Raw genomic sequence first — 12,232 nt, forward strand, 5'->3', positions numbered from 1 at the left:
GTGCTTTAGAAGTCGCGTCATAACACATTAACATAATCGCCTGCAACAGAGGGCACTTAGGATATAAGGGTGGAATGGTGGGAATAGCAGAAGGGGACTGGGACGAAGTGGGAGGAGAGTGTGGGTGAAAGACGCCTGATTAGTACGGGTGTCAGGGGTTACGATGTGAAGGCAGGAGAATGGGGTTGGGAGGAAAAGATAGACCAAAAAATGCCGGTGCTGGCCGAATGGCATACTCCTGCACCCATTGTCTTTGTTTCTATGTAAAAGCTTTTCACTCCATATCTCTCCTGCAACTCTCAGTCTGAGGAAGGGTCTCAACCTCGAGACGTCGCCCATTCCTTCTCTCCAGAGACGCTGCCCGTCCCGCTGAGTTACTGCAGCATTTTGTAGTCTTCCCCCTCCCTTTTTTGTCTCAGGTTTTGTCCCCACACGTGGTGTAGGAGCCGCGGGGGCGGGGGCCGGACATGCCCTGGCAACCGTTGGTAGGGCGGGACGGCTGGCTCCGATTGGCGAAGGGCGCTGTCTGTCAGCGGGGTGGGGCTAAGGCTCGACCTATAGGACGCGGTCCCCTGCGGCGGGGGCGGTGAAGCGGCTCCGATTGGCCGGACGTAAGGAAGGGGGCGGTACCTGGTCGTTTGTGACGTCGGGCCGAGGGAGACGGAACCTGCTCCCATTGGCCGCTGACGCTGTCCGTCAGTGGGGGGGGGGGGTTGAGGGAGGGGGCGGGACCTGGTGGCCGGTCACGTGAGGACGTAGTGCAGCTCTGATGCGTCGCCGCGGCCGACGGTACGAGGAAGCTCAGGTGGGAACAGCCGCCGCCGCCGCCGCCCGGCCCCGAGTCCTTTCCCCTCCCCCCCTCCTCCCTCCTCGCTTCCCGAGGGCGATCCTGCAGCCGCTGACCCGAGGAGCCGTCTTTGTTTCTCTGTCTGCAGCGACCCCTGTTTGTCGAAGGGCTCGGTGCAGCGCCGCTGGTCCTCCCAGAGGTTTTATTTTATGTTATGTTATTTTTATTATTTATTTCGAACAGAATAAAAGAATAAAAAGCAAGTGTGAAACAGCATACAAAAAACAAAACAAAATTATTTATAAAGTGTCATACACAATATCTATAAATAAATGAAATCATATGTGTCCGAAAAGGAGCAGGAAGAAGCCAAAGCTTATTAATTCCCACCCCTTAGGTTGCAGCCCCTATTCGACTATCTGAAGGTTTTGGCTTCATTTTATCCCCACACTCCTGATATTTGGGCACCCGGTAAAGAGGGGGGAAGGACGGGAGGGAGGGGGGGATCACCCCCCCTCACCTGCTCATCTCTCCCCCCCCCCCTCCTCCATCCCTCCCATCACCCCCTGCCCCTCCCCCCCCCCCCTTCAAGCACTAGTAATGTTCATGCGTTAGTTATTTCCTGTTTGCCAGCTTGTTGACCCTCTGTGTTCCCCTCCTGCACGATTTAGGAGTTGTTGCTGTGGACGGAGAGACAGGGACGTGGGCGGCCAGGGTGCCGGTGAGCCCCCCCCCCCCCCCCCCCATCTGCTCGGTATGCGGACTGAGCTTCTAGGGGCTGAGCTTCGGCAGAGGACCACATGACGGGGAACAATGGAGAAGCCTTATGAGTGCGACGTGTGTGGCAAGGCCTGGCAGTACCCGTGCGAGCTGGAGACCCACCAGCGGGTGCACACGGGAGAACGCCCCTTCGACTGCTCAGAGTGCGGCAAGAACTTCAGCCGCTATAGCCACCTGCTGCGGCACAACCGCGTGCACTCCGGCGAGAGGCCCTTTGGCTGCTCCACCTGCGGCAAGAGCTTTTCCCAGTTGTCGGGGCTGCAGAAGCACCGGCGGGTGCATAGCAGTGAGCGGCCTTTCACCTGCTCCGACTGCGGCAAAGTATTCAAGTCGTCTACGCACCTAAAGACGCACAGGCGCCTGCACACCGGGGAGCACCCCAACACCTGCAGCGACTGTGGCAAGGGCTTCACCTGCCCCATCAAGTTGCTGGTGCACCAGCGCACCCACACTGGCGATCGCCCCTTCACCTGCGCCCAGTGTGGCAAGGGCTTCACCCGCTCCACCAAGCTGCTGCAGCACCAGCACACTCACACTGGCGAGCGTCCTTACACCTGCGCCCAGTGCGGCAAGGGCTTCACCAACTCCAGCAACCTGCTGCAGCACCAGCGCACCCACACCATCGAACGGCCCTACACCTGCGCCCAGTGCGGCAAGGGCTTTACCAACTCCAGCAACCTGCTGCAGCACCAGCGCACCCACACCATCGAACGGCCCTACACCTGCGCCCAGTGCGGCAAAGGCTTCACCTGTTCCAACTACCTGCTGCAGCACCAGCGCACCCACACCGGCGAGCGCCCCTACACCTGCGCCCAGTGCAGCAAGGGCTTCACCTGCTCCACCAAGCTGCTGGAGCACCAGCGCACCCACACCGGCGAGCGCCCCTATACCTGCGCCCAGTGCGGAAAGGGCTTCACCCGCTCCAACTACCTGCTGCAGCACCAGCGTACACACACCGGCGAGCGTCCCTTCATCTGTGACCAGTGCGGCAAGGGCTTCACCTGCTCCACCAGGCTGCTGTCCCACCAGCGCACCCACACCGGCGAGCGTCCCTACACCTGCGTCCAGTGCGGCAAGGGCTTCACCTGCTCCAACTACCTGCTGCAGCACCAGCGCACCCACACCGGCGAGCGACCCTACACCTGCGCCCAGTGTGGCAAGGGCTTCACCTGCTCCACCAAGCTGCTGCAGCACCAGCGCACCCACACTGGCTAGCAAACGCGATAATTCCCAATATTTTCAATGTCGATATCTGCACGGTCAATGTTCGCCAAGCACTTTGGCTGTTGTTGTCTCTTCAGCTCTCGCTTCTCTTTACCTTCATTTCTCTTCACTTTTGGAATTCTGAAGTTGGGTACATGTCTCTCACGGTTAACCCGACTTCTACAATTATTTACAGCGCAAAAATTCACCATTTTGGCGTTTTTTAACCGGTAGGAAAGTATGGGTTTCGTGTATTAACAACATATACCGGAAGCTGCGATGTCCTCCAGATGGATTGAGCGGCTCCGTGCGTCAAGCCCTTTGACCCGGTGACCTTACGTGCAACCCCCCCAATAAAATCTCGAAGCAAATCTGCCAAGTCTCCGCTTTTCATTTTCCTTTAATTTCCCTATAAATTACAGGCTTCCGATTTTAATCGGAATTCCGATTTTTTGTGTTTTCCTATTTTTCATTCATTTTGTGCCCGATTATTTGACGGCCAATCAACCGCTGTCTCTAAGGAGGTTGCGTCCAATCACAATGCGCCAGTCACTTGGCGGCCAATCAGGCAAAGTCTCCGGGAAGCGTTGCGACCAATCACCGACCAGCTTCCCATACTGGCTCAACCAAAGATACACCAAGAAAGTGTCAGGCAAAGCGGCAGTCAAACTAGAGTTTAGGTAATGGTACTTTTGTCATCAGTTTATCAATCACCTTTTCTGTGCTGTTTGCACACAGTGCTAGGCAAAGAGACATTTCAGGTAACATATTTTGTAAAGATTTTTTCAGCTGTATGAAGTTATTTATTTCATGAAATATTTATCTTTTGGGTTTTCAAGCCAAGTCGAGAGAGTTTTTTTTACTGGTTATGTGTTAGAAAAATTCTAAGCTTCTGTTATGTAAACTACCAGCAGAAAGCTTGGGGATCACTTTCAATTTATTGAAAATGCAGGAGCTGCAACATTTGGCCGAAAGAGAGCATAAAGTATCCCAGGGAAAATTACAGTTCTGCCAGCCTAGTGTACAGTATCTGGGATTCCAGCTGCAGGAACGCTAAAGGAGACTATCAGAAGATAACTAAAAAGGCAATACGGGGAGAAAAGATGAGGTACAAAGGTAAGCGAGCTAAGAATATAAAGGATGATAGTAAAAGCTTCTTTAAGTATGTGAAGAGGAAACAAATAGTTGAGACCCAAGTTGGACCCTTGAAGCCAGAAACTGGTGACTTTATTATGGGGAACAAGGAAATGACAGATGAGTTGAACAGGTATTTTGGATCTGTCTTCACTAAGGAGGATACAAACAAACTTCCTGATATACTAGTGGCCAGAGGATCTGGGGTGACGAAGGAACTGAAGAAAATCCACATTTGGCAGGAAATGGTGTTCGGTAGACTGATGGGATTGAAGGCTGATAAATCCCCAGGGACTGATGGTCTGCATCCCAGGGTACTTAAGGAAGTGGCTCTAGAAATCGTGGATGCATTGCAGATAATTTCCCAATGTTCTATAGATTCAGGATCAGTTCCTGTGGATTGGAGGGTAGCTAATGTTATCCCACTTTTTAAGAAAGGAGGGAGAGAGAAAACAGGGAATTATAGACCAGTTAGCCTGACATCAGTGGTGGGGAAGATGCTGGAGACAATTATAAAAGATGAAATAGCGGCACATTTGGATAGCAGTAACAGGATCGGTCCGAGTCAGCATGGATTTACGAAGGTGAATTTTTTGAGGATGTAACTAGGAAAATGGACAAGGGAGAGCCAGTGGATGTAGCCTACCTGGACTTTCAGAAAGCATTTGACAAGGTCCCACATAGGAGAATAGTGGAAAGAATTAGGGCACATAGTATTGGGGGTACACTGCTGAAATGGATAGAAAATTGGTGGGCAAACAGGAAACAGCTATTTACAATATATGTCAATGATTTAGATGAAGGGATTCAAAGTAGCATTAGCAAATTTGCAGATGACACAAAGCTGGATGGCAGTGTAAACTGTGAGGTGGATGCTATGAGAATGCAGGGTGACTTGGACAGGTTGGGTGAGTGGGCAGATGCATGGCAGATGCACTTTAATGTGGATAAATGTGAGGTTATCCACTTTGGTAGCAAAAAGAGGAAGGCAGATAACTAAATGGAGTCAAGGGGAAGTACAATGGGATCTGGGGCTCCTTGTTCATCAGTCAATGAAAGTAAGCTTGCAGGTACAGCAGGCAGTGAAGAAAGCGAATGGAATGTTGGCCTTTATAACAAGAGGAGTTGGGTATAGTAGGAAAGAGATCCTTCTGCAGTTGTACAGGGCCCTAGTGAGACCACACCTGGAGTATTGTGTGCAGTTTTGGTCCCCTAATTTGAGGAAGGACATTCTTGCTATTGAGAGAGTGCAGTGTAGGTTCACCAGGTAAATTCCCGGGATGGTGGGACTGTCATATGCTGAGAGAATGGAGCGACTGGGTATGTATACTCTGGAGTTTAGAAGGGTGAGAGGGGATCTTATTGAAACATATAAGATTATTAAGGGTTTGAACATGCTAGAGGCAGGAAACATGTTCCAGATGTTGGGGGAGTCCAGAACCAGGGGCTACAGTTTAAGAATAAATGGTAAGCCATTTAGAACGAAGACGAGGAGAGAGAGCTAGATAGGGCTCTTAAAGATAGCGGAGTCAGGGGATATGGGGAGAAGGCAGGAACGGGGTACTGATTGGGCATGACCAGCTATGATCACATTGAATGGCGGTGCTGGCTCGAAGGGCCGAATGGCCTTCTCCTGCACCTATTGTCTATTTGGCCCATGAAGTCTACTGCGCCATTCAATCATGGTTGGTCTATCTTTTCTTCCCAAACCCATTCACCTGCCTTCATCCCGTAGCCTCTGATACCCGTACTAATCAGGCGTCTTTCACCCACACTCTCCTCCCACTTAGTCCTAGTCCTCTTCTGCTATTCCCACCATTCCACCCTTATGCAATAGGGCGCTAAGTGCTGGGGTAACCCAGCGCCCCAGAACTCGCCCTCTGTTGCAAGCGATTACGTTAATGTGTTATGACGCGACTTCTAAAACAGAGGATTCCCGAGGAATGCAGAACTGTCAGTATTTTATTTTAAACTTCGGGCACCTTTAAGAATTTTGATTCCAAGACTTGATCACTTCAGCGCGCTGTTGACACTCTACATCAGTGGTTCCCAACCTTTTTTAGCTCATGGCCCTCTTGGGCTCTTTAATTTTTCTGTGCCCCCCCCCCCCCGACATTATTAGCGGAAAAAAAGTGGCCCCCTTCATTGAACCTGTGGCCCCCTAAATCCCCAAATTTTTCTGTGGCCCCCCTGAAATTTGCCATGTATATGGCCCCGGGTTGGGAATCACTGCTCAGCGTAACACCACGGACTGGCTGTTGTCCATTGTCCCCCTATGCTATTCCCACCATTCCACCCTAAGTGCTGGAGTAACTCAGCGCCCCAGAACTCGCCCTCTGTTGCAAGCGATTACGTTAATGTGTTATGACGCGACTTCTAAAACACAGGATTCCAGAGGAATGCAAGTGGTGCAGAAACATAGAAACATAGACATAGAAAATAGGTGCAGGAGTAGGCCATTCGGCTCTTTGAGCCTGCACCACCATTCAATCTGTCCATGGCTGATCATCCAACTCAGTATCCTGTACCTGCCTTCTCTCCATACCCTCTGATCCCTTTAGCCACAAGGGCCACATCTAACTCCCTCTTAAATATAGCCAATGAACTGTGGCCTCAACTACCTTCTGCGGCAGAGAATTCCACAGATTCACCACTCTCTGTGTGAAAAATGCGTGAAGAACTGTGTGAAGAACTATCAGTACTTTATTTTAAACTCCAGGCACCTTGAAGTATTTTGATTTCAAGACTTGATCACTTCAGCGCGCTGCTGATACCTCACATAACAACCCGAACTGGCTGCTGTCCATTGGGGAACGTTGAACCGGTGATTTCAGACCGTGTCCATGGCGCCCTGTTTACCCAGAAACCATCGCGCCGCAGAACTCGCCCTATGTTGCAGGCGATACCAAGCGCGCAGGCGCGGAGAACCCGGAAGTGGTGGGGCCAAGGCGCGCATGCGGTCCGTGGACAAAAGACTCCGGAGGATCGGCGGCGGGTAGGAGCGGGGATCCGGGCGCGGGATCAGTCAACACCGAGGCCCGGCCTGAGGAGCGGCCCCCGGCTGCGGGGAGAATCGGTGCGGTCCCCGGCGGCGTGAGCGCATCGAATGCACGGATTGACCGGTGAGAGGAAGGGTCCCGACCCGGACAGATCTTTACCTGTTAATTTATGGTCAACTCTTTTTACAGGGTAGAAGAAGCAGAGGGTTGATGTTCAGGAATCTCTAACTCGTTTATTTCACCGGCGCCTGAACGTGTGGGAGGATTCACTGCGTCAGCTGATCCGCCCGGACGCCAGACAGGTCACAGCATGGAGACATTACTGGCCAGCTCTGAGTGTGGGCAGGGATTAAACCAATCTTCCCACCTGTTGACCCGACAGCAAGTTCACACTGTGGAGAAACCGTTTACCTGTCCCGATTGTGGGAAGGGGTTCAATCGATCGTACCTACTGAAGAGGCACCAGTATAGTCACACAGGGGAGACGCCGTACACCTGCTCTGAGTGTGGGAAGGGATTCACTCAATCGTACCGACTGAAGACCCACCAGCGAATTCACACAGGGGAGAGGCCGTTCACCTGCTCTGAATGTGGGAAGGGATTTACTCGTTCATCTGGGTTACAGAGACACCAGATAATTCACACGGGGGAGAAGCCGTTTGTCTGCTCTGAGTGTGGGAAGAGATTCATTGAATCATCTGAGTTACAGAGACACGAGCGAATTCACACTGGAGAGAGGCCGTTCACCTGCTCTGAATGTGGGAAGGGATATACTCGTTCATATCCGTTTCTGAGACACCAGAAAATTCACACGGGGGAGAAGCCGTTCACCTGCTCTGAGTGCGGGATGGGATTCACCGAATCTTGCCAATTGTTATCCCACCTGCTAGTTCACACTGCGGAGAAACCATTTGTCTGTCCTGATTGTGGGAAGGGATTTATTCGAGCGAGCTACCTGAAGTCCCACCAGCGAGTTCACACCGGGGAGAGGCCGTTCACCTGCTCCGAGTGTGGAAAGGGATACACTCAAGCAAGCAGCCTGAAGTTCCATCAGCGAATTCACACTGGAGAGAAGCCGTTCGCCTGCTCTGAGTGTGGGAAGGGATTCTCTCAGTCATCTTCGTTACTGGAACACCAGAGAATTCACGAGGGAGAGGCCGTTCACCTGCTCTGAGTGTGGGAAGAAATTCACTCAATCTTCTCACCTGAAGACCCAACAGCAAATTCACGCTGTGGAGAAACCATTTGCCTCTCCCAACCATGGGTAGGGTTTCACCAGTAAGTCTAACTGGGTGACCCCCCCCCCCCCCCAGAGAATTCATGCTGGGGAGAGAGCATTCACCTGTTTAGTGCGTGGGCTGGGATTTACTCGAATATCTGAATAATTGATACACCAGCTCGTTCACACTGGGGGAGAAAGTTTAAATAGGTTCCTGGTTTGTTTAGAGTTTAGAAATACAGTGCGGAAACAAGCCCTTCGGCCCACCATGTCCACGCCGACCAGCAATTCCCACGTATTAACACTATCCTACACCCACTAAGGACAATATTTACACGAGTCAATTAACCAGCAAACCTGTACATCTTTGGAGTGTGGGAGGAAACCGAACATCTTGGAGAAAACCCACGCAGATCACGGGGAGAAAGTACAAACTCCGTACAGACAGCACCCGTAGTCAGGATCAAACCTGGGTCACCGGTGCTGCATTCACTGTAAGGCAGCAACCCTACCGCTGCGCCACTGTCATTAATCGAATTGTAAATTTTGTTAGCCAAGTATGCGTACATACAAGGAGTTTGCCCCAGTTGTTAAATCCTGTTGCATCCACAAGTGACTGCTGATGTTGGACTCTATGGTTACTGCTGATATATTACTACACATATCTTGGATCAGTGACAAATAAATAAGTTCTGTTGTAAACCCTGTGTCTCTCTGCATGCAATGTACATTGAGAGGCCATTCGGTCCATCTAGTTACTGCCAGTCTTTCTCTTCTGATGAATGTTCTTGTATTTCTTCCTCTGTTTGCTCAGGGAAGGTGAAAACTGCCATTGGTTCATAGAAACATAGACAATAGGTGCAGGAGGAGGCCATTTGGTCCTTCGAGCCAGCACCGCCATTCATTGTGATCATGGCTGATCGTCCCCTATCAATAACCCGTGCCTGCCTTCTCCCCATATCCCTTGACGCCACTAGCCCCTAGAGCTCTATCTAACTCTCTCTTAAATCTATCCAGTGACTTGGCCTCCACTGCCCTCTGTGGCAGGGAATTCACAACTCTCTGGGTGAAAAAGTTTTTTCTCATCGCAGTCTTAAATGACCTCCCCTTTATTCTAAGACTGGCCCCTGGTTCTGGACTCGCCCCACATTGGGAACATTGTTCCTGCATCCAGCTTGTCCAGTCCTGTTATAATTCTATAAGAACCCCCTCATCCTTCTAAACTGCAGTGAATACAAGCCTAGTCTTTTAAATCTTTCCTCATATGACAATCCCGCCATCCCAGGGATCAATCTCGAGAACCTATGCTGCACTGCCTCAATCACAAGGATGCCCTTCCTCAAATTAGGAGACCAAAACTGTACACAATACTCCAGATGTGGTCTCACCAGAGCCCAATACAACTGCAGAAAAACCTCTTTACTCCTATACTGAAATCCTCTTGTTATGAAGGCCAACATTCAATTAGCTTTCTTCACTGCCTGCTGTACCTGTAAGCCAACTTTCAGTGACTGGTGTACAAGGACTCCCAGGTCTTGCTGTACCTCCCCCTTTCATGAGAAACATAGTTGGAATTTCCGGCACTTGTATGTGCGATGGGTTTCACAAGTAGTGGATCGTGTCGTTTGTGAGAGGTCTCTGTGGTTAAATTGACTGCACACCCTCCACACACAAGGACCAAGTGGTTGTTGTCCATTGGGGAACGCTGAGCCGGTGATTTCAGGTCATGTCCATGGCGCCCTCTTTACCCAGAAACCTCCGCGCCCCAGAACTCGCCCTATGTTGCAGGCGATACCAAGCGCGCAGGCGCGGAGAGACCCGGAAGCGGTGCGGCCAAGGCTCTGGAGGATCGGCGGCGGGTAGGAGCGGGGATCCGGGCGCGGGATCAGGCAACACCGAGGCCCGGCCTGAGGAGCGGCCCCCGGCTGCGGGGAGAATCGGTGCGGCCCCTCGGGGACACGGTGGCCCGTCACCTGGGGACGGTGCCGGTCCTATATAAATATATAAACTCACAATAACGGGGTGAAGACAAAACCAAAGCCGCCAAGTCTGGACAGAATGGAGGGAGGAGGGACAGGGACAGGAGTTGCAACTTGTGCGGCTGCAGGGACCTGGGGAGGGGGGAGGGGTTTGGGTGGGAAGGGATGAGTTAACCATGGGGTTGAGGAGGGAACGGTCTCTGCGGAAAGTCTTCCTAATAATAATAATGGATGGGATTTATATAGCGCCTTTCTAATACTCAAGGCGCTTTACATCGCATTATTCATTCACTCCTCAGTCACACTCGGTGGTGGTAAGCTACTTCTGTAGCCACAGCTGCCCTGGGGCAGACTGACGGAAGCGTGGCTGCCAATCTGCGCCTACGGCCCCTCCGACCACCACCAATCACTCACACACAGGCAAAGGTGGGTGAAGTGTCTTGCCCAAGGACACAACGACAGTATGCACTCCAAGCGGGATTCGAACCGGTTGCCAGCCGAACACTTAGCCCATTGTGCCGTCTGTCGTCCCATCTGTCTTCCTACTCGCCCCCCCCCCCCCCCCCCCCGACCTCTGGAACTGACGCGGGCGGCGGCTGATCAGATTCCCCAGAGTGATGGCAAGGGATGGCAGGTCTGCCAACGTTGGGTGAGAGTTGGGAGTGAGTAATTACGAGAGACCAAGCCCGAGGGAGCGTAGCGACGGGGGGGTGGGTGGAGGGTGTCCCCCCTCCCATTGGTACGGAGCTTTTGCATTTTTCAGCTTGAAATTGTGCACTCTGCTGCATACTGTAGCGAGTCTCAAGTTCAAGTGAGTTTATTGTCATGTGTCCCTGTATAGGACACAGAACACAGTAGGCATTTACTACAAAACAGATAAATGTGTCCATATACCATGATATAAATATATACACACATTAATAAATAAGCTGATAAAGTGCAAATAACAGAAAGTGGTTGTTAATCCGAGTTTTGTCCGAGCTAGGTTTAATAGCCTGATGGATGTGGGGAAGTAGCTATTCCTGAACCTGGTTGTTGCAGTCTTCAGGCTCCTGTACCTTCTACGGGAAGTTAGCAGGGAGATGAGTATGTGGCCAGGATGGTGTGGGTCTTTGATGATACTGCCAGCCTTTTTGAGGCAGCGACTGCGATAAATCCCCTCGATGGAAGGAAGGTCAGAGCCGATGATGGACTGAGCAGTGTTTACTACTTTTTGTAGTCTTCTCCTCTCCAGGGCGCTCAAATTGCCGAACCAAGCCACGATGCAACCGGTCAGCATGCTCTCTACTGTGCACCTGTAGAAGTTAGAGAGAGTCTTCCTTGACAAACCGACTCTCCGTAATCTTCTCAGGAAGTAGAGGCACTGATGAGCTTTCTTGACAATTGCATTAGTCTCTTAAGTGCATGCTAATAATGCCCCTGTCCCACTTAGGAAACCTGAACGGAAACCCCTGGAGTTCAGGTTCCCGGAGGTTGCAGGTAGGGAGACTGACAAAAACCTCCGGGAACCGCACAAAACCTTGGGTGGGGCGCAAAGTCCCTAGAGGTTTCCGTTCAGGTTTCCTAGCTACTTCATATTGTTTATCCAAGGTCAAAATACGTGCAAACTATGAAAAACAAGAACTGCTTCACTTTGTTCAAGAAGGAACTGCAGATGCTGGTAGATCGAAGGTACACAAAAATGCTGGAGAAACTCAGCGGGTGCAGCAGCATCTATGGAGCGAAGGAAATAGGTGATGTTTCGGGCCGAAACTCTTCTCCAGACTGATCTGGAGAAACCCTTCTCCAGAAGTCGAAAGACAGGGGGAAAAATCTTTCGATGGACATTTTAAAAGTAGATGAGCGAACAAAGAAGATCTTAAAAGTTAATATATAATACCATTACATGAAATTAACAGTATCTTAGAGAAGGTAAAAGTTATGGTTTGATACCATCATACTAAAATTCTAAAAAGTAATTAAAGAATAACTCATCCAACTCAGACATAACATTATGGAAAGGCATTCTCAATCCCATAAGCTCACGGCTGTAATCAGGAACAAACCAAAACTTGCATCCTGCACATTCAACCATGCCCAACTTTTTTGCTGCTCGGAGGATATTCTCCTTCATCTGCAAAAAGAGATACCG

General features: G+C 50.9%; 1 protein-coding gene across 1 annotated transcript in view; it reads left to right on the forward strand.

Annotated features, from left to right (window-relative positions):
* LOC116981584 (zinc finger protein 208-like) overlaps window positions 1-12,232 on the forward strand; it is a 111,946-nt gene that overhangs the window by 96,866 nt on the left and 2,848 nt on the right. Inside the window, exons 3-4 of the mRNA XM_033034707.1 lie at window positions 1,658-2,718; window positions 7,234-8,059. Of these exons, the coding sequence (XP_032890598.1) occupies window positions 1,658-2,718; window positions 7,234-8,059 (1,887 nt within the window). The remainder of the gene's footprint in view (window positions 1-1,657; window positions 2,719-7,233; window positions 8,060-12,232) is intronic.

This window comes from Amblyraja radiata, chromosome 15, assembly GCF_010909765.2.
Source record: "Amblyraja radiata isolate CabotCenter1 chromosome 15, sAmbRad1.1.pri, whole genome shotgun sequence".
Classification (NCBI taxonomy): Eukaryota; Metazoa; Chordata; class Chondrichthyes; order Rajiformes; family Rajidae; genus Amblyraja; species Amblyraja radiata.